Source organism: Manihot esculenta, chromosome 7, assembly GCF_001659605.2.
Source record: "Manihot esculenta cultivar AM560-2 chromosome 7, M.esculenta_v8, whole genome shotgun sequence".
NCBI lineage: Eukaryota > Viridiplantae > Streptophyta > Magnoliopsida > Malpighiales > Euphorbiaceae > Manihot > Manihot esculenta.
Genome location: NC_035167.2, coordinates 26,043,199 through 26,066,660, shown reverse-complemented (window position 1 = coordinate 26,066,660; position 23,462 = coordinate 26,043,199). Strand labels below are relative to the sequence as shown.

The 23,462-nt window shown below is 36.5% G+C and overlaps 1 protein-coding gene across 3 annotated transcripts in view; it reads left to right on the top strand.

The window, feature by feature from the left end:
- Positions 1-1,029: 1,029 nt before the first annotated feature.
- The window catches only part of LOC110618504 (protein CHROMATIN REMODELING 25), a 39,369-nt gene continuing 16,936 nt past the window's right edge, over positions 1,030-23,462 (top strand). Inside the window, exons 1-11 of one of the 3 annotated variants that reach the window (XM_021761645.2) lie at positions 1,030-1,317; positions 1,785-2,165; positions 2,363-2,449; positions 2,533-2,773; positions 2,847-2,972; positions 3,060-3,116; positions 3,211-3,297; positions 12,282-12,377; positions 12,576-12,626; positions 13,428-13,502; positions 13,615-13,701. In XM_021761645.2, the coding sequence (XP_021617337.1) occupies positions 1,118-1,317; positions 1,785-2,165; positions 2,363-2,449; positions 2,533-2,773; positions 2,847-2,972; positions 3,060-3,116; positions 3,211-3,297; positions 12,282-12,377; positions 12,576-12,626; positions 13,428-13,502; positions 13,615-13,701 (1,488 nt within the window). In that variant the 5' untranslated portion in view covers positions 1,030-1,117. The remainder of the gene's footprint in view (positions 1,318-1,784; positions 2,166-2,362; positions 2,450-2,532; positions 2,774-2,846; positions 2,973-3,059; positions 3,117-3,210; positions 3,298-12,281; positions 12,378-12,575; positions 12,627-13,427; positions 13,503-13,614; positions 13,702-23,462) is intronic. The other 2 variants (XM_021761643.2, XM_021761646.2) reach the window with 2 other exon arrangements.

Sequence of the window (23,462 nt, the reverse complement as noted above, 5' to 3'; positions counted from 1 at the left end):
TGAATTTTTATCAAATTTAATTTTAAATAATTGAGCTTAATTTATTTATATGTATAATAAATTTTAGTTTAAAATTAAATAATTTTAACTAAATAAATATATATATAAATTAATTCGTAAACTTATAAAGGTGAAGACTTAAATCTTAACCATCTAAATAAATGTAAGTTTTAAAAAAGTAATTAAATTATATAAAACTGAATTTTAAAAATTTTAAATTTGGCTTATAAAATTAAATACACTATTTAAATTTATTTCTCAAGCGATATTAATTAGAGGTGTGGAGTATTCGATTCAAATTGAAAAAACTGACCGAACTAAATTAATTTAAAAATTCGATTCAGTTTTTTATTCAATTCGATTCGGTTTGATTTTTAATTTTATAAATTTCAGTTATTTCAGTTCGATTCGATTTGAATAAAAAAAATTCAAAAACCAAACCGAACCGATTAGTAATAATAATATGTTATTTTCCATAATATTGAGAAATTAAATCATATTAAGATTAAATATTTTAAATAAATTTTAAAATACTAAAATAAAGTATAAAAAATAAAAAATTTATTAAAAATCCAAACCGATTAAACCAAATCGAATCAAACTGAATCAGACCGGTTTGGTTTGATTTAATTTCTGACCAAAGTCGGTTTGATTCGGTTTTTATAAATATTAAAATTTCAAATTTCAATTTATTTGATTCGATTCGATTTTAAACCGAACCGACCGAATACTTACCCTAATATTAATTTCAGTATGTTTGAAAAGTTGAATATGAATGTATTCGTAAATTTTTTTATAAATTTAAAAACGAATTAAACCCACAAATCAAATACTATAATATTTAAATTTGATACATTTACTAAATAAATTTAAAAATTAAATTTAAATTTAACTCATTTGGAATTAAAGTCGTGTTCATCACTGTTCAGTTCAACTTTTATAAAGAGAAAAGTGGTTTGATTCATTTACAGAGGTTTATTGTAAAATAAATAAATAAATAAATAAAAAAGGCCAACTATATTTTCTCTGTATTTACCCGCCAAACACTGGGGTTTTAAAAACGAGCCTCTACTGTCTGAGAATGGCAGTGGCAGTCCCTGAACAGTGAACTACTAAAATGTCTTCATTTGAAAACGGGGAAGAAGAAGAAGAAGAACTAGAAGAGGAAATTCTCTCACCGTCCAATTCGAGCGATTCTGGTGACGATTATGCACTTGATCGCGAAGAAGATTTAGAAGTCGACGACGGGCAACGGCCGGTGGCGCGAAATCCGTCAGATGAAGATCGCAAATCAAAGAATGTGGACGCCCTTGTGAGGTACTTCTAATGATAAATTAGGCAAGTTACCTTAATAATCCTTTTTGAAAATTAGGGCTTGACACATTAGCTGATTTAGGGTTCCTGTTCTTTTTTATAGTTCAATGATTGCGAGTTTTTGTTCTTTTTTTTGATTATTTGTTAATTGCCATTGGACTGGAAGCTTAGCTTTGCTAAAATGGAGGAAATTAGAAGGATTTGATAATTCTCACTGGGTGGATGTTTTGATTTCTCAGCTTGCATATGCTCGAATTTTTATCAATAAACAAGCAACTTAGCACATATGATTGGCTGTGCTGACCTGTATTGATTCATGCAATGCAACTTAGGGATTTTAGGGGATTGTCGTTTGAAGTATTGTTCTTACAGTAATATGGGGTTCTCAAATTTTGGTTTTCATCCAAGTAAAATAGTTTACCCGAATGGAATTTTTATCATTATTCTGAAATTTGTGACTGATTTACCAGAGGCAACCTTATTGTAAGGAGGCAGGCACTGCTTCCTCGGGTTCTTTCAGTAACAGAAGGGGCATCCATTTGTAGGAAACCCTTTAAACCTCCATGTTCTAATGGCTATAAAGATGGAAATGAAAAGCTCACGCGTCGACTTTGTGCACGGAAACGATTTGTTCCATGGGGTTCTTCGAGGCCAGTTTTGGTGGCAATAACTGACAGAATAAATGTGTCAAGTACTGTTGAGAAAGATAAAGTGGAGGAAAGTGTGATTTTGCCACCTGGAATTGATCCTCTGTTGTTGTGGCAACCTGAAGACTCTGAGGATGCAGCTAGTAACTCAGCACCAATAGTGGTGGATCCGTTGCTTGTTCAGTTCCTTCGACCCCATCAAAGGTGTTGATAAAATGAAAGTTTAAAACTGGTTCCAGTATTGTGGATGTGTTGTCTAAAAATTTTCTCAATAGAATTGGAAGTGATCATTTCCAATTTATTTTGGTTTTCCAATTTATCGGTGCTGGCTAATTTGAATAAACTTTCTATCTTTTCCCTCTGTTAATTTGAGTTGTTAAAGTTGTTAGTCTTCTATGCAGAGAGGGAGTTCAGTTCATGTTCGAATGTGTTTCAGGATTACATAGTGCAGCCAATATCAATGGCTGTATTTTGGCTGATGATATGGGGTAAATATCTTTTTTATTGGCTTTCATTGTGAGTTGTGTTTGTTGTTTTATGTAAAGTTTGGTGTTCTTGATCTCCTTGACAGTTTGGGAAAGACATTGCAGTCAATCACATTGCTATACACTCTTCTTGGTCAAGGGTTTGATGGGAAGCCCATGGTTAAAAAAGCCATCATTGTCACTCCAACCAGCCTAGTAAGCAATTGGGAGGCTGAAATAAAAAAATGGGTTGGAGAAAGAGTTAAGCTTATAGCTCTCTGTGAGAACAGTAGAGATGATGTTGTCTCTGGACTTGATAGTTTCACAGGTCCTCGAAGCACTTTGCAGGTAAAAAACATGCGGACTGCTAATCTGAAATTGTCTGGGAAAATATGTATTAATTCAATGAGTTTCTCCCCAGGTCCTGATTGTTTCATATGAGACTTTCCGGATGCATTCATCAAAATTTAGCCATAGTGAGTCGTGTGACCTCCTCATATGTGATGAGGCACACAGGTTGAAAAATGATCAGACATTAACAAACCGGGTATGACATGAATATATTCTCTTTTCTAGCACATTCTGTTTTATGGTTCTCTTTATGAATAAATTAATGAACATTTCACTGGCATAGGCATTGGCTGCTCTCTCATGCAAGCGCCGCATTTTGCTGTCAGGAACTCCAATGCAGGTGAGAGGCATTCATTCAAGATATATTTCCCTTTAGTTTCAATTTTGAAGTTTTTGTTTCCTATATTTGTACTGTCTCCATTTCTACCTTGCAGAATGACCTAGAAGAGTTCTTTGCAATGGTAAACTTTACTAATCCAGGGATTTTGGGTGATGCCATGTATTTTCGTCGTCATTACGAGGTGAGTTTTATTTATACTATCATATTTACAGTTTGTCATTTTGATTTACATTTAATATTGACATTGTCAGAGTCACTTTTTTCTTTACAAAACTAATTTTACTATCATAGATAAAGTCACAAGGTGCAAAAGGGGATTGGGGTCTAGGGACAGTGTTTTGACGTAGGCATAGGCGCTTGCCTAAATGAGGTGAGGTGCAAAAGTAAATAAAATTTTAATAAACAATTAAAACCAAAACAAAGTAATAATAAATATAGCTATATTTAACCAAACTTATCAAAATGACCAATTTACAAAGCATTAATAAGCATAGAAAATATATAAAATTAAAATATAGCTATATTTCAGCATTAGGATCTTGTTTTTTTTCCCTCTTTAAGAGAACACTATAAAATCTTGTTAATAAAGTGAAGGTTTGTGAAATTTGTATTGCTGGAGCTCTTGTGGAATCATTAGGTGGAAAGCTTACTTTTCCTAGTCCAGTTTCAGGAACTACTGTGAATTTAAGTTATAAATTAAAATAAGGAAGAGAGGTTTCTAGGAAGGCATTCACTCACACTGTTTTCCTTCCCCATTTTTTTTCCTAAAAAGCATTGCAGATTATATCTTTTCTTTTCTTTTCTTTTATTTGTTTTTATTTTTATTTTTTTATACATGAAAACTGCTATGCTTGCCATATGCTCCATCTTGCCATCAATGCTTATTAGTATCTTCTTTTTCTCTGCATTTCTATCCTTTAATTGGCAGCCATGGTGAATCTTTGTCCTCCTTTAGTCCTCCCTTCACAATTTTCTTTCTAATTGCAAACCTATAATAGGAAAAAACTGACTAAAAAGAAATCTATTAGGGTTTTGATCCCTAATAGAAGAATTATAGAAGAAAATAAAAGTAAACTAGAGTGAGAATAGGAAGAATATAGATAGAGAAGAGAGAAGGGAGATAAAAGTAGAGAGAAGATGTTATTTCTTGATTGATATGGAATAATCTATCCTCACTCATGCTAATACACTGCCAACCCATCAATCCCAATTCCCAAATCTCTTGTTATTATCAGCTTTGTAGCTTTCGTGATAGGAGAGTAGTGAAGGTGAGAAAAGAATTTAGAGAGGAGATGAGGGGAGAATTGGAGAAAGAATGGGAATGAGGAACAAAGAAAGAGATGGGAAGGTAGGGAGAGATATTATTGTTTATTCTTGAATGAGTAGACAAGTCAAAGTTCTCTCCTTTATGCATGAGTAACTACCTTCTAACTAAAATTTGTTTCCCTCGAATTCTCAATTTAGTTAGAATAGTTATATTCTTTAGCTTGCCCTCCAATTTTCTCTACTTAATCTCTTTTTCTTCCATCTATGATACGTGACATCTCTCAACATAATCATATCTCTTTCTAAATCTGCTTCTATTATATGTAATAATACCCCCTCCACTAACAAATTCTTTTCCCAAGAATGTGAAAAGTCTAGAAATTAAGCTTCAGTCATCATTGTGAAAGGCGTGCCTGAGGTGGAAGGTGCGCCATTCTCAAAGGGTAGCGCCTAAAAGCCCTCCAGGCGGGTGATGTTGCAAAGGCGACGGCAGGCGAACCAAGTGCACCAGGCACACGAAGATCTTCTTAGCCTCCTGTGTTCGATTAGGGTGATTGCTACTGCATATTCTTGCTTCAAATTCTGATGGGTGTCGAAATCACAAAAAATAACCTATTAAAAATCAATAAATATGAATTGTGCACAGAGTGAATAGGTCAAATTCACATGAAATTGATACTAAGAATTTTCAAACAATGAACTAGAAAAATGAACAATAAAAGTAAAGAGGGGGTTTTGATGATGAGTAAAAAACAAAAATCAAAGCAACTAAAGGAAGCGATAATTAAGGGAGAAATAAATCAATGTAAACAAATTCTAGTTAAAGTTTAGGATCCATTTCAGTTTTGGAAATTAATCATAAAAACCAAAATACATTTATTCATTCCAATAAATTAGTTCTAATTATGGAAGACGCTTCTCATAACCAATCTCTCCTTAGGTGTAAATTAATTAGGAAACGTTCGCTAATTAACCTTAATCAACAAAGCGCCTAAAGAACATTTTTAGGATTTTAATTTATCAACTTCCTTAAGAATTAGAGAGACTCAATTCTAATCAGCAAACCAAATCGCGTGGTGAGTTTAAACTAGATCATGCAATTTCTTAGTGGGTTACACTAATTATTACTTGTTGAATAATTTAAGCAATTACGGATTTGAAGCAGTCAAACTAATGGTATATCACTTTAAAAATATAAACAGTGGGTCCTGTTGATCAAATAATAAAGCAATAATAATATTAAGAACTGAAATTGCATAAATGTTGAAAAAATAAAAGATGAACAATTATGTTTAGATCTCACAGTTCATGTATAAACTGAAATTTCAACCTAAATCCAATAGAAATAAAGAGTTTAGCCACTCATGGTTTTGAAAGAAAATACAAAAGGAGAAAAGAGAATCGGTTGAAGAGAGAGATAGATGATGAAAGATGTTGCGGCTGTTCACAAAGATGGGTTAAATAGGTGCTCAATCTTAGTAGAGTCCTTTTGGGAATAAGAAATCTTATTTGTTTCAAATTAGGAATCCTTCTTTTAATATGTTTCCATTCAGGAGGGAACTTCTTGATTTGAGGAGGATATCGTGTCGCACTGAAGGAGAGAAAATCGAGTAGGTCTTGTGGCTTTTGAGCCTCAACTCGAGACTCGGCTTGTGCCACCCTGGCCTCGTTCTGTGCTTGTACCTCCTGCAGAAGTAATTTCAAGTTGTTCCGTGAATGTGTGGAGTCTCCCGTAAAAGTTGGCTCTCATACCAAGTTGTTAAGTTCCCTAGTAATGGATCATGTCATAGGTCTATGGATTAGGGTGTCTTCCTCGACAGCCTTCCCCTTCCCTCTATTTCTTCCCTTACGTACTGAACCTATAGTGACAGAAAAATAGAGCTCGAAGGGAAGTACTGCTTATCTTTATTGTTGTAGATTGTCTATTTAAATAAGAGCTTACAATGAGAAAATTGGATCCAATTGTAAGGCAAATTCCTACTGATAGTAATCCTAATAATAACAACTAAGTTGAAATAATAAATAATAAAATAGCATATCTGTTCTATATTGAAGATAACTCCTAATTAAGGATAATAACTAGCCTTTGCTGAGAGTCCACCATTGCTGAGAGTCCTATCAGTTGCTGGATTCCTTCTTACCTCCACTTCTTCGGTGCTGGTATGGTTTGCCTATAAAGGCATCTATAACACTTATCTTTTAATGCCTTTCTGTAAATGTGCATAAAGACTCAATAGTTTCTTTTTTTGACAAGGTTGTAGTTTCATGGTTTGCTGACTTGATTGTATTTCATATTCTAGTTCTAGTGGAAGAAAAAAAATTTCAAGCATTCCAAGAAACAGGTTCTTGCTGGAAGTGTGGAATTAAAGAAAAAAATAGAAGAAAAACAAAAAGACAAAAGAAAAAGAAAGAATTTGATTCTGGAATTTAACAGCAGAAAGGGCTCAGAGGGAAAAAAGGAGTGCAATAAAACTTGGAATTGATAAGACTCCCATTCATCTGATCATCATTGCAAATACAATAAGAAGGTTTGGAAGTGTAGAAATATAATATTTGTTATTATCTCACAATAGAGATTACAAACTATTTATACATGAGAGACAGTATCTAAACAGGAAGGAAAATCAAACCTATGATTATACAATCCCTAAGATTAAGCAACTGACCCATCTATCAATATTTACTTCCTATATTAACATATTTACTTTCTATAACTTATAACACTCCCCCTTAAGTTGTATTATAAATGTTAATCATGCCCAACTTGTTACATATATAATCAACTCGAGTCCCATTCAGAGCTTTAGTGAAAATATCTCCTAATTGTTCTCCAGTTCGGATGTGTTTAGTCCTCTTGTGAAATACTGGGTTGGAGGCAATGTGGATAGCTGCTTGATTATCACACCACAACTTAGCAGGCACCGAATTTGTGAACCCAACTTCTTCCAACAGTTGACGTACCCACAAGATTTCACAAACGCCTTGTGCCATGGCTCGATATTCAAATTCAGCACTAGAACGGGAGACCACATTTTGCTTCTTACTTTTCCATGAGACCATGTTACCTCCCACAAAAACACAATACCCAGTAGTTGACCTCCTATCAACTTTCGAGCCTGCCCAATCAGCATTAGAAAAGCATTCAATATTTGAGTGCCCATGGTTACCATAGAATAGGCTTCGCCCTGGGGCCCCTTTAAGGTAACAAAGAATCTGTCCCAGAGCATCCCACTGGGCAACAGTAGGAGAAGACATAAACTGACTTACCACACTCACTGAATATGCAATATCAAGACGAGTCACCGTCAAATAATTTAGCTTGCCAACTAATCTTCTATACCTTCCAGGATCTGCAAATGGCTCACTGTCTTCTGTGGTAAGTTGAAGGTTAGGGGTCATTGGGGCACTACAAGGCTTAGCACCCAATTTTCCTGTTTCTGCCAACAAATCAAGAACATATTTTCTTTGAGATAAGAAGATGCCTTTCTTACACCGCATAACTTCGATTCCTAAGAAGTATTTCAAGGAACCCAAATCCTTTGTATGAAATTGTGTTTTAAGAAATTCTTTTAGGGATGTGATGCCAGCAATGTCACTTCCTGTAATAACGATATCATCCACATATACTACAAGCAGAATTATTCCACTATCAGAATTTCTATAAAACACTGAGTGATCACACTTACTCATCTTCATTCCAAACTGTTGAACCACCTCACTAAACCTGCCAAACCATGCCCGAGGACTCTGTTTCAAGCCATAAAGGGATTTTCGAAGTCTACAAACCTTACCTGACTCCCCTTGAGCAACAAAACCAGGTGGTTGCTCAATATAAACCTCCTCCTGAAGATCACCATGAAGAAAAGCATTTTTAATATCCAATTGATGCAAAGGCCAATTATGAGTAGCCGTCAAGGAAATAAACAATCGGACAGATGCGAGATTGGCAACTAGGGAGAATGTATCAGAATAGTCAACTCCATAAGTTTGTGCATAACCTTTGGCCACTAAACGGGTCTTGAGGCGAGCAATAGATCCATCAGGGTTTACTTTCACTGCAAACACCCATTTGCACCCAATAGCCTGCTTTCCTGAGGGCAAGGACATCAACTCCCAAGTACCATTAGTGTCAAGGGCCATCATTTCCTCTTCCATTGCAGCACGCCAACCAGGATGGGACAAAGCCTCAATAACAGTTTTGGGAATTGAAATAGAATCTAAAGCAGTGACAAAACAACGAGAAGAGGATAATTGATCATAAGAGACACAAGATGAAATAGGATAAGTGCAAGTACGTTTACCTTTGCGAAGAGCAATAGGCAAATCCAAATCAGACAGTGAAGGATCAGTGGGAGCAGGATCAGTGGGAGCAGGATCAGTGGGAGCAGGATCGGTCGACGAAGAAGCGGGTAGCGGAACGGAGTCAGAGTCCTCTAAGCGTCTGGAATACACATGAAAGATGGGAGAGCGACCTAGCACATGAGCGAAAGGTGTAGGAGTAGTCTGAGGAGACATAGAGCGAACAGTGTATAACAAGAGGTCATCTTCCTCCTCCTGGGTGTTATAAATAGATGATGGCGGAAAAAACGGAGTGGACTCAAAGAATGTTACATCCGCAGACACAAGATATCGATTCAGATCAGGAGAAAAACAATGATACCCTTTCTGATGTCGAGAGTAGCCAAGGAAGGTACATTTGAGTGATTTGGGATCCAATTTAGTAACCTGTGGACGAACATCACGAACAAAACAAGTATAACCAAAGATACGTGGCTCAATAGGAAACAAAGATTTAGTGGGAAACAAAATGTTATAAGGGATATCACCATGAAGGATGGAGGAAGGCATGCGATTGATAAAAAAACAAGCAGTGGATACAGCATCAGCCCAAAAACATTTAGGTACCTTCATTTGGAATAAGAGGCTCTGGCTACTTCAAGAAGATGTCGATTTTTTCTTTCAGCAACTCCATTTTGTGAAGGAGCGGCAACACAAGTGGACTGATGAAGAATCCCTTTTTATAACAAATAAGATTGAAATTCCCCAGAGAGATACTCTTTAGCATTATCACTTTGCAATATACAGATGGAAGTATTGAATTGGGTTTGGATTTCAGCATAAAATGCACAAAAAATAGAAAATAATTCTGAACGACTCTTCATTAAAAATAACCAAGTAGTGCGAGAGAAATCATCAACAAAAGTAACAAAATACTTAAAGCCAGACTTAGACACAACAGGACAAAGACCCCAAACATCTGAATGGACTAACTCAAAGGGGGACGAAGCCCGTTTATTGACTCGAGACAGTGTAGGTAAACGATGATGTTTGGCAAATTGACAAGACTCACAATCTAGAATAGACAAAGAATGAAACTGTGGGTATAACTTCTTCAAAGCCGAGAGAGAAGGATGCCCCAAACGACAATGAACATCAAAAGGTGTTAAACGCGTGGAGCATACCAGAGATCGAGGAGATCGAGATAGTTGCTGATCCAAGACGTAAAGACCCTCTGACTCACTCCCTTTACCAATATCTGGTTCGTCGAAAGATCCTGAAAAACACAGTGATCAGGAAAGAATGAGACACAACAATTCAATGCACGAGTGAGTTTACTCACGGAAAACAAATTAAATGCGAACTTAGGGAGACATAACACAGAGGATACAGAAAGAGAAGGGGTTAAGTTAACATGACCAGAATCCATGACAGAAGATTTAGTGCCATCAGCAAGAGTAACATAAGAAGGCGATGTATGAGACTCAAGATTGGACAAAAGGGTAGAATTACCTGACATATGATCGGTAGCACCAGAATCAATAACCCATTTGGAGGATGAAGACACAAGACATGCAGTAGAGTTACCTGACTCGGTAATTGCAGCGATAGAGGAGGAATTAGAGGATTTTAGAGATGCCTGGTATTGGATGAATTGTGCATACTCATCTGCAGATATCAAAATTCCCTGATCGGAAGATCCATTCAATTTGTGTTCCGTGATTTTAGTCATCATAGGAATCACATCAGTTACGGTGGTGGTTTTAACTTCAGCCATAAGGACAACCAACCCAAAACGATAGCAACAAAAGAAACACAGAATCAGAAAACAGTACCCGGCGTGAACAGTACCGATGAACAGTACCACGTGAATAGTACCCCGTGAACAGTACCCATAAACAGTACCGATGAACAGTGCCGATGAACAGTACCCGAATATGAATAGTACCTAAAACACCTCCACCCAATACCCGAACGGCAAACAAACTTCAGATCTGACAAGGGGACGGTGTGGCGACTCTAACGACGGTGAGATCCAAATGTTACCCTTTATGGGTAACCCAAATGAACAGAGCCCTAAGTCTCAAAAAAAAAAAAATAAAACTTGACGAGAGAGAGAAAAAATTAAATCTCTACGAGAAAGGCTCTGATACCATGTAGAAATATAATATTTGTTATTATCTCACAATAGAGATTACAAACTATTTATACATGAGAGACAGTATCTAAACAGGAAGGAAAATCAAGCCTATGATTATACAATCCCTAAGATTAAGCAACTGACCCATCTATCAATATTTACTTCCTATATTAACATATTTACTTTCTATAACTTATAATAGGAAGCAATCCCACATCGAAATCAAGCTCTGGTACCAAATATTAGGGTTTTGATATCTAACAGAAGAATTATAGAAGAAATAAAAGATATCTAGAGAGAGATAGGATAATAGAGATAGAGAAAAGAGAAGGCAGATATAAAGAAGATAGAAGTAGAAAGAAGACATTAATTCTTGATTGAGTCTGGAATGATCAGATAAGAGATACCCTCAGGGTTGTATAGTGAACTCAATAAATTCCCTGTAACTACTACAGCTATTATTTAGTATTTTTCTAACAACTCAATGACAGAACTAACTAACTCCTTCTCACCAAATTATTGCCATCTCATTAATCTTATGTATACCAATACACTACCAGCTCATCATCCCAAGTATCTCAACATACTCCATCAGATATTTTTTTCTAAATCTTCTCCTTTTATAAGTAAAAAAATCAAACTAATAATAATTTTTTATTTAATAAAATCTAATTAGGTACTTAGAATAATTAAACCAAGAACTTATAAGATTTGAAAGCCCCAATGAGTCAAATTTGGTTGGTGGTTAGTGAGAAGGAAGAATGAATAACTAGGAGGGTGTTAAAAAGTGAGAATGAGTAGTGAATAAATGAAATAAAAAAGGAGAGAAAATCACACTGGGGAGAGGAGATAGAAAGCTGCTGTAAATGATATTTTGAAAACCATTAAGATGGCTTTTGAAATCTATTTCACATTTCTCACGACGCTGTGAGGAAAGATGGAATAAGTAAAATAAAAAAATCTTTTACTGAACACAGTTTTTGGATTCTAACCTTGACAAAGGCAAAAAACGCAAAACAATACTGATACTGAAAATAGCAATTTTCTTTTTTCCGTCTTAGATATGAAAATAAAACTAAAAGGTGAAAACCAGTCGACTGCAGCAACACAATGAGAAATGAATCACATTGAACTTATTGCATGTTAATTTTAGAAAACATCATAATAACACGTTAAATTCTTCTTGATATTGTGCTTTAACATCTAATATATCATTTTAACTTTAAATTAGTGAGCCATCATTCACAGGACACAGGAGGCTTATTTTTCACTATGGAATCTACCCTAGGAATAGGAAGCCCTTTCATCTTTATTATAAAACATAACAACCCCGCAATAAAATGGTGCAATTTTCTTTAGGGTGCTTGAAGGAATGCATGTTTCTTAGAAATGACTTGTTTGTGAGGTTAATATTGGAATTTTATTAAAAAGAATTATATGCATATTTTGTTGCTAAAATTTGTCACTTGTGAAAAATGAAGACACCAATTATTTCTGGAAGAGAACCAACTGCCACAGAAGAAGAGAAGAGGTTAGGTGTTGAGCGCGCTGGAGAATTAAGTGCAAAAGTGAATCAGGTAATTATAAATTATTTTAATATTTGTGCAATTACAGAAGGTAACATTTTGCAGAATAATGTCACTGTTGTCTGCTAATTGTAAATTCTGATTATGTTCTAGTAATGTTTCCACCCTATAAAACATGTATGGCTAGTTTGTTCTAATGAGAAAGAATTGCTTTTACCATTTCTCATATCTTGCTAAAAAAATGTGCAGTTCATCTTGAGAAGGACTAATGCATTGTTATCCAATCACCTGCCACCAAAGGTAAAACCCTTAATTCTTGATCATGATCTCATAATGCCTTTTGTCAAATGTCATGATAGCTTGATGTGCTGGGCATAGTTGCACACCACTATCTCTAACATTATGAGCATACCTATATTTTAATTATCTCTTTTAACATTCTTAGGCTTCTCATTCTCTTTCAATTAGTTCTTTTGTGGTAGGTATTAGGAAGGGAGATAGGGGTTGGGCTTACTAATGTACAAGAAGCTTTCACATTAGAATACACTATAAAAATGTAATATAATTGTAATTTTGTTAAACCAACTTTCACCTGATTCTACTCCACTTCTTTAGATTCTTGTCCTAATTGTGAGTTATAGTTTTATGGTTTCTCATATAATTTATTGTTAATTTATTTTTAAAATTGTGTGCCTTGCCTTGCTCAGATGTAATGTGAACTTTGGCCTTGTGATTTGCACCTAGGCTCCAAAAGTGTACATGCTGGTTTGAGTTATGCTTAAATATACTTTAAAAGGTCATACATTTTATAATTTGAGATACCATTTGGCAAGCTCCATACTTAGGGCAATGGACAATAAGTTTCTTAAAGAGAACCATATTTCTTAGTGTTCATTTCTAGATAATGGACTTCTACTTAGCCTGTGCTCATATTTTTTCCTATGCACTCATAGATTGTTCTTGCATTACTTTCTAGCAGATTATTTTGCTGATCTCAGATATAATCTTTTAGATTTCTATCACTTTCTAGTTAGTTTGAACATATAAACTAGTGCTTAAAAGTAAAGTTATTATCATATTGTAATGATGCCTCCCTTGCAGATTATTGAAGTTGTTTGTTGCAAATTGACTCCTCTACAGTCAGAGCTATACAACCATTTCATACACTCCAAAAATGTGGGTTTGCATTTTTCATTTAGATAACGTATTTTATTTATACATTAAAAATTTGGTGGTTTTTGACATGAATGTTAGCAACCATCCCATTTGTTTGTGCCATTCCATACAGGTTAAAAGAGCAATCAATGAAGACACGAAGCAGTCAAAGATTTTGGCTTATATTACAGCTCTTAAGAAGCTATGCAATCATCCAAAGGTAAAAAAAGAATTTACAAGCATCAATTGTCTTTGGACATTGCTTTGACATAGGTTGCCCTTATCCATGTCAAGTTTAATACTATTGTTGCAATAGTCAAAGTTTGTGTCATTGTATATATAATATATGTTGCGTATATGTATGTGTTCTATGTTTGAAAACTGAAATAAGTTTTGGTCAGCAGCACCCTTCATTTTGGAATGAAAATTGTTAGCGCATATCTCCTAAATGCTAAAATTTCATTTGGAATCCAATGTTAATGTTTTGACATACATTTTTTTCTCTAAGAATATTTGTCATGAAGAGTGGTCTTTTCTTTTTCTTTTTTCCTTTATAGATATAGAAAAATATTGAGCTCAATGGTGGGATTTCCCATTAATAAAAGAATAAGTCCTGAGTTAATGTCTAATCTAACCCCCACCCGCCCATAGAAAGCCTTAATGGAAGAGTTTTTTTTTAGAAAGTTTGAAGGCCCATTTTAGCACCTTAAAAATACCTTAATAGTCAATTGAGCCCTTCAACAAATTTTGGGATCAGTTGAGGCCTTCGAGTTTTCAAACGAGCTATTTAGGCCCAAAATTGACAGACTTTAGCTTTGGTAAGTCTCTTATTCAGTTGATATCTAAACCCCCAATTTGAAGACAAATAGTGAACACCTTATATGCTTTATCTTTTCCCAAAATTGCCAAAGTAGTCAAGGGAAACCTCTGATGTCACCCTAATTCTGTTGCAATTTGAAACCTTTGATGAAAAGAAGAAAAAGAGAGCAGAAGATTTGAGACTTGATTATTCCCCTCAAGCCAATTAGGGTATATGTACTACTTACAAGTGTACATTCTAGGTAAGAAAATAAATTAATTTCCTAATTATAGCCTAATCATATCCCAATCATATCATACAATCATATCCCTAATTATCAATACAAATCTAGGCTATTTACAGAAATAATCTCAACACTCCCCCTCAAGCTGGAGCGTACATATCATATGCTCCAAGCTTGTTATAAATATACTCGATTCGTGGTCCTCGAAGTGATTTTGTGAAAACATCAGCTAGCTGATCATTTGAGTTGACAAAACTAGTAGAAATGCATCCGGACTCAATCTTTTGCCTAATAAAATGGCAATCCACCTCTATATGCTTCGTCTTCTCATGAAAAACTGGATTTGATGCAATATGGAGGGCAGCTTGATTATCACATATCAACTTCATTTGGCCAGTATCGCTATATTTCAATTCCTGAAGGAGTTGCTTCAACCAGATGAGTTCGCATGTTGATAAAGCCATAGCTCGATACTCTGCTTCTGCATTTGATCTTGCAACCACACTCTGTTTTTTATTTTTCCAGGATATGAGATTCCTTCCAATCATAATACAATATCCTGAAGTAGATCGTCTATCTGAAGGGAACCTGCCCAATCTGCATCAGAATAGCCAACAATTTGTGAGTGACCCTTGTTCTCATAGAGTAGACCTTATCCTGGAGCTCCTTTGATACATCTAAGAATGTGAATGACTGCATCCCAGTGACTACTGTATGGAGTCTAAAGAAATTGACTAACCACAGTTACAGCAAAGGAAATATCTGGTCGTGTGATAGTGAGATAATTGAGTTTGCCGACTAATCTTCTATATCTAGCAGGATCTTTAAGTGACTCCCACTGTTTAGGAACAAGCTTAACATTTGGATCCATGGGAGTGTCCACATGTCTACAGTCTAACCTATCTGTTTCTTCCAATATATCCAAAGCATATTTCCGTTTAGAAATTGCAATACTTGTTTTAGACTGTGCCACTTTAATTCCCAAGAAATATTTCAGTTTCCCCAGATCTTTAGTTTGGAAATGACTAAACAAATGTTGCTTAAGCTGAGAGATTCCATCATGATTGTTGAATCCCACATCGGTTGTGGAAAGGGGTAATGTGCCCCTTATATGGGCTATAGGCACTCCCTTTTGAGCTAGCTTTTGGGGTGAGTTAGGCCTGACCCAAATTTAACATGGTATCAGAGCCTGGGCCTCATGAGTACGGTGTGCTGAGCGAGGACGCTCAGGCCTTATGGGGGGAAGGAATCCCATGTAGGTGGATCAAAGGTATCCCACACCGGAAAGAGGTTAAAAGGGAGAGGGCCTTATAAGCCTATGCCCAAGAGACCCCAGTGGACGTGTTTTGGGAAGACAGGGTAGTAAATCCCTTGACCTAGAAACAAACCCGTGAGGGAAGACAGGGTTTCAATCCCTTGACCCAAAGCGGACAATATTCACTGGTGTGGGCCTAGAGGATGTTACAATTGGTATCAGAGCCTCCCCATCCGATGTTGGGCGCCCCATAAATGTGCCACGCACCAGTAAAAATTCTGGGTGTGAGGGGGTGTGTTGAATCCCACATCGGTTGTGGAAAGGGGTAATGTGCCCTTTATATGGGCTATAGACACTCCTCCCTCTTGAGCTAGCTTTTAGGGTGAGTTAGGCCTGACCCAAATTTAACAATGATCATTTCCTGTAATGACAATATCATCAACATAGACCACCAAGTAGATGCATCTATCACCATTATAACGAAAAAATACGGAATGATCAGAATTACTTCGAGACATTCCAAATTGTTGAACTGCAGTGCTAAATCGTCCAAACCATGCTCTTGGAGACTGTTTTAGCCCATACAAAGAGCGCCGAAGATGACATACTAAGCCTGACTCCCCCTGAGCAACAAACCCTGGAGGTTGCTCCATATAAACTTCTTCAGCGAGCTCTCCATGAAGAAAGGTATTTTTAATGTCCAATTGATGCAGGGTCCAGTGATTAATTGCGGCCAATGAGATAAGGAGGCGAACAAAAGCTATTTTGGCTATGGGAGAGAAAGTATCACTGTAATCAAGCCCAAAAATCTGTGTGTAACCTTTAGCTATAAGGCGAGCTTTAAGGCGATCAATTTTGCCATTAGGTCCCACCTTAACTGTGTAAACCCATCGACAACCAACAATAGACTTACCAGGTGGTAAGGATACCAGTTCCCAAGTTCCATTGTTATGCAGAGCAGTCATTTCCTCAACCATGGCATTACACCAACCAGGATGAACCAATGCTTCTCTAACTGTCTTGGGTATGGAGACAGCAGACATAACAGAGACAAAAGTATAATATGAAGGAGACAAACAATTGTAACTCTCAAAATTATAAATGGGATGAGGATTTCGGGAAGAGCGAATACCTTTTCGAAGAGCAAGAGGAGTAACTGCTGTTGTTGAAGGCATGACCGAAGTAGGTGATGACGGAATGGGAGGTGAGTCATTAGAAGTACCTGCATTAGGGAGAGAAATGTCATTGTTATTAGCAGATGGGTGAGACCGACGTGTATAGACCTGAAGAGGTGGCATAGGAGTGGGAGATGGACACACTTGCGGTAAAGAAGAAATAGGAGTCGGCGGTACAAGCAAAGTGCTAGGGACAAAAGTTGTGTGTTGGACTAGAGGAAAAGTAAGGAGAGGTTTCAAAAAAGGTGACATCTGCAGAAACAAAATATATGTTAGTAGTATGATCATAGCATTTATAATCTTTTTAAAGCCGTGAATAGCCAAGAAAGACACTTTTAACTAATTTGGGTTGGAGTTTGTCTTTGCCAGGAGTATGATAATGAACAAAGCATATACATTCAAAAACACGCAGAGACAACTGGGTGAAATTCTAGTAAGGAAATAGGATAGAATGAGGAATTTGATGCTGCAGAACAGAGGAAGGCATTCGGTTAATCAAGTAACAGGCGGTGAGGACAACTTCCCCCCAAAAACGCAACAGAACATTGTGATGTAGGAGTAAAGTGCGGCTGTTTCAATTAAATGCCGATTTTTCCGCTCGGCAACTCCATTTTGTTGTGGGGTATAAAAGCAAGAAGTTTGGTGAGTAATACCCTGAGTAGACAAGAAATGAGTGAATTAGGAAGACAAATATTCTCTTGCATTATCATTTCACAGTATCTTAATGCGAACACCAAATTAATTATGGATTTCAGCATAAAACTTTTGAAAAATAGGGAATAAATCAGAACAATTCTTCATCAGAAAAAGCCAAGTGCAACGAGAATTGTCATCAATAAAGGTAACAAAATATTGAAATCTCAGAGTTGTACTAACCTGATTTGGACCCCAAATATCTGAATGAACAATGTCAAACATAGAACTGGCTCTATTATTAATTCGCTTGGAAAAAGAAGCTCGAGTTTGCCTTCCGAGTTGACAAGACTCACATTTTAAAGAAGGTAAGGAAGAGAGACTAGGAACCAGTTTTTGTAACTTGTTCAGACTTGGATGTCCCCAACGACTATGAATGAGTTCAGCGGAGGTAGAAGACACAAAAGCAATTGGAGAGTTAGAAGTGGAAAAATAGTACAATCCTTGTGACTCATATCCTGCTCCAATCATCTTTAGTCAATTTGCTAACAGAGATTAGGTTGTATGGACAGTTAGGAGTTTGTGAACCATTAGCTAATGTGACTTTAGATGGTGTGGAAGGTGAAACAAGAGTAGAGAAAAGAGAGGGATTACCAGAGATATGATCAGAAGCACTAGAGTCGAGAATCCATGAACCAATGGGTAAAGATTTGGTTAGATAAGTAAAAGAATTACCAGAATGGGCAATATTTGATTGGGCCATAAGGATCTGCGCTTGTGAACAGTAAATTTGATGTTAGACGGGTTGGGCAAGCGATCGGGCCTACTGGGCTAGAGTCGCCGGTGTCGGGCGATGTTGGAGGAAGAGTTGCCGGCGTGAAACGGTCGTCGGAAGATGGTGCACGCGTCTGTGCGTGGCCGGATGGCGTGTGAAGGCAAGCAGAATAGGCGACCGGACCTGCTGGGATGGAGTCGCCGGCGCCGGGCGATGCTGGAGGAAGAATCGCCGGCGTGAAACGGTCACCGGAAGATGGTGCACGCGCCGGTGCGTGGCTGGAGACAGGATGCTTGGGGTGGCGCGTGCGGGGGGATCTGGAGGTGGTGCTTCACCGGAAAGCAGATCGGAAGCCGGCGTGGGGAATGGAATGGGTGGTGAGACTAACTGATTTCCAGAAAGTCACCAAAGCAAGGTGGGAGATCTGCCACTCAAAGGTGAACCAAGTTTCTTGGCTCTGATACCATGAAACCTCTTATGAAAGAAGAAAAAGAGAGTAGAAGATTTGAGAGAAAATACTTGATTATTCCCTTCAAGCCAATTAGGGTATATATACTACTTACGAGAGTACATACTAGGTAACAAAATAAATTAATTCCCTAATTATAGCCTAATCCTATCCCAATCATATCACACAATCATATCCCTAATTATTAGTACAAATCTAAGCTATTTACAGAAATAATCTCAACACAATTTTTGCCATTAATTGTTATAGTATTATAACAAAGTGGAGATAGTTGTTTTTCATAACTCACCCATAGTATACCAATACACCTTACTAAAAGGATTTTAAACCTTTGGACCCAATTGAGCAAGTGGAATTCATCCATGTTGGCTTATTTAGTTACTGATTTAGAGCTGATTTATTTGCACAAATTAGGGGCTTAATTGTGGGAATTTATCTTGTAATTATGTTTTTTGTCTTTTTTGGGTGCAATTCTTTGTATATAAATAGTTATGTAAATTATTTATAAATATTAAGAGAGAATTACAAATATACACTTTGATATTCTTCAAAAACTTCATGGTATCAAAGCTCTAAACTTGATTATAGGGTTTAAATTTGAATCAATTTTAATTTTAGGGTTTTAGGAACCCTAACCCTTAAAATTGGTACTACCACACCTAAGGGTCTCCTTTCTTCTCATTGGCAGTCCCAACAGTGTCATTGACCCCATGCTGGCTAGCCCTAAAGTTCCGGAAGCCATCCTCCAAACGCGTGGCCCTCACGCGTCACTTGTACCAGCACGTCCCCTTCTGTCTCGGCAGATTTTGCTTGCCTGGACACCGACGACCTCCTCCTCAGCTTATTTCCGGCCTGTTACTGCTTCTTCTTGATCGGATTGGTGTTGGATTGAGTTTCTCCTTGTTGGGAAACCATTTTTTTCCCTCATTCTTCATTGTGTCGATTCCCTTTTACCATGGCAGTAGAAAAGAAAGTCTCTGTTCCAAGTAGTGATAAACCTTCATTGCAAATTAGTCTTATAAAAATTTGATGAAAATAATTATCTTATTTGGTCGAGGTTGTGTTTGTTACTTATCAAGGCTAGAGGATTGCAGGGTTATATCATTAGTAATAAGAGACAACCAAACGTCAAATATCCATGTTATGCTCAATGGGACTCGGAAAATTGTCTAGTTATGACTTGGTTACTTAATTCGATGCAACCCTAGATCTTCAAGTCATGTTTATTGCTCGATATTGCTACAAAAATATGGTGGGCACTGTATTTGACTTATTCCAAGATTGGGAATGATGCCCAAATTTATGATATTCAAAAACAATATTTATGGTATTAAGCAAGAAGAAATGACAGTCTCTCAATTTTATTTCGAGTTATGTGGCTAATGGCATGAGCTTGATTACTATCAATACTTCCCGGTAGATTGTACTGGGGATGCAGACATACAGTCAAATTCCCGAAAATGATTGGGAAGGAGCACGTCTATAATTTTCTTGCAGGCTTGAATAATGAATATGGTTTAATTAGGGTTGAATATGATTTAATTAGGGTTCAAGCATGGTTTGACAGATTTAGCAGTGCTAGGATTTTTTTTTGTTACCAATTGAGCAATGCTGACTTATACCCTATTCATTAAGCATCATGAAAGTAAAATCACTATATTTATTGTGTATATTGATGATACAGTTGTGACAAGAGATGACAGAGGAAATGGCTCAACTAAAAAAGTTATTGGTTCAAAATTTGAAATCAAAGATTTAGAAAAGCTACAATATTTTGTAGGAATTGAGGTTGCTAGATCAGCAAAAGGGATCTTTTATCTCTCAAAGGAAGTACATTCTGGATCTTTTGAAAGAGATTGATGTGTTCAGCTATAAACCAATAGAATCCCCTTTTAGGAGCAATTATAGGATATAAGCAAGAACTGATGAGTTGGTAGATATTAACAGATATAAGAGGTTGGTAGAGAGATTGATTTATCTCTTACATACTCGACCAAACATGGCCTATGCTGTTAGCTTGGTCAGCCAATTCATGCATGATCCCCGTGAATCTCACATGCAAGTGCATTCTAAGATACCTAAAATCTGCACCAGGAAAAGGTCTCCTTACTTCATACATGGTCACTTTCGAGTAGAAGCCTTTGCAAATGCAGATTGGCAGGATCTCCTAAAAACAGAAGATCAACCTCTGGCTATTGCATAAATCTTGTCGCTTGGAAAAGCAAAGTATTGTTGCTCGATCAAGTGTTAAGACTGAATACAGAGTAATAGCTCAAGGTGTGCATGAACTTTTGCAGTTGCAGAAGTTATTAGAGAAACTGAAGTTATTAGAGAAGGACAATAATTTTGTATTGTGACAATAAAACTACCATCAGTTCAGTAAAGCACAAAATCCTGTTTAACATGACTAAACAAAGGACATTGAGATTGATCAACACTTCATTAAAGAAAAACTAACAAATGGTGTCTTGAGCTGAGTTCATGTGACTTCTAACGGGCAGCCAGCTGATGTGTTTATCAAAGGGCTTAACAATATAACCCACCACAATTTGGTTTGCAACTCGAGGTGGAGTGTTGACTTATTTAGTTGCTGATTTAGGGTTGATTTGTTTGCACAAATTAGGGGCTTAATTATGGAAATTTATCTTGTAACTATTTTGTTCCTTTTTCGTGTGCAATTCTTTGTGTATAAATAGACATGTAAATTATTTGTAAAAATTAAGAGAGAAATACAAATATACACTCTGAAATTCTTCAAAATCTTTGATCCATTAGAATTAGAAGAAAAAGAAAAGAGGAACTCATCTTCCATAGTTATCACAAATGCAAAAATAATTCGACATCAAACAAGAAATTGAAGTAAAATTTAAATGACCTATTTTCTCATCTTGAACCCAACATAGGGGTCATTGCCTCATCCATCTTTGACAACAAGATCCATTTTTATGTGGACATAAATTCTAAGAAAATCCAACAACTTTTCCACATCAAGAAATGTTAGGAGATTATGATAAGTTGTAGAAAGAAGAATATATGGACCGGAAAAGAAAAAGGCCTAGAAAACAAGAAATTAGTGGATGATCAAGAACTTATATTCAACAAGAGATCAAAAGAGAACTATAGTTTTTTTTTTCTTGGCCTCTTGTTTAGCTGTGCTGCGAGCTTGGAAAGGAAATTGGCACTTTACTTTCAGGTTTGTATATGTGAATAAAATTTACATTTAACAGAAGTAGTTAATTAAGAAGTCAATAATCACTTGTTGTAAATTTACATATAACAGAAGTAGTTAATTAAGAAGTCAATAATCACTTGTTGCTTGGACTCCTCTGCAATAATTTTCAAACCTATGCCTTGATTACTAGGAAAGAAACTTCAATCTCCTTAGAGAGGAAAGGCTTCTGCTCTCCTTGTGTTTTAGAAATGGTGAAATATCAATTACAGGGAATTTGTTGGCCATTTGGTCACATGCTCATGTATCCTAAAATTAGTTTCAATTGTATTATTTTAGGGGCTTACATAGCAAATTTTCAAAAAATCTTAGAGGGTTATTAATCCCAAAATATTTGTCTGAAGGTTTAATTGACTATTGAGTGTTGATGCATACTTAAGGGTTAAAATAAGCCTTTCGTATTTTATAAAAAAAAGCATACAGGCAGTGAGAGAAGGTTTCAGACGTTTGACTTTCCCAAGAACATTATAGGAATACTTGTGCAGTTGGACATATTTTCTACTATAGTCATAGTGAATATTGAGGCTGCAAAGACAAAACTTAATTTTTGTTTGCCTTCTGTAGTATGGAAGTGTATCATATGATGAGTTTTTCAATACAAATTACCTTGTGCATATGAATGAGTTCTGTTAAATTTGGGTAAGACCTAACTCACCCCAAAAGCTAGCTCAAGGGGGAGGAGTGCCTATGGCCCATATAAGGGGCACATTACCCCTTTCCACAACCGATGTGGGATTCAACACACCCCATCACGCCCAGAATTTTTACTGGTGCGTGACATATTTATGGGAGGCCCAATATCGGATGGGGAGGCTCTGATACCATGTTAAATTTGGGCCCAATATCGGATGGGGAGGCTCTGATACCATGTTAAATTTGGACCAGGCCTAACTCACCCTAAAAGCTAGGTCAAGGGGAAGAGTGCCTATGGCTTATATAAGGGGCACATTACCCTTTTCCATAACCGATGTGGGATTCAACAAGTTCTAAAGAGCTTACGACCTATGTTAATAACAATGCTTAAAAAGTGACATGTGGCATGACTTTTTTAGTTCTTATTGTTAAATTTGGGTCAGACCTAACTCACCCTAAAAGTTAGCTTAAAGGGGAGCAGTGCCTATGGCCCATATAAGGGGCACATTACCCCTTTCCACAACCGATGTGGGATTTAACATACCCCCTCACGTTCAGAATTTTATTGATGCGTGACATATTTATGGGAGACCCAATATCAAATGGGGAGACTCTGATACCATATTAAATTTGGGCCAAGCCTAACTCACCTCAAAAGCTAACTCAAGTGGGAGGAGTGCCTATGGCCCATATAAGGGGCACATTACCCCTCTCCACAACCAATGTTGGATTCAACACCTATTTTCATATTTTATATATAAAAATTAAT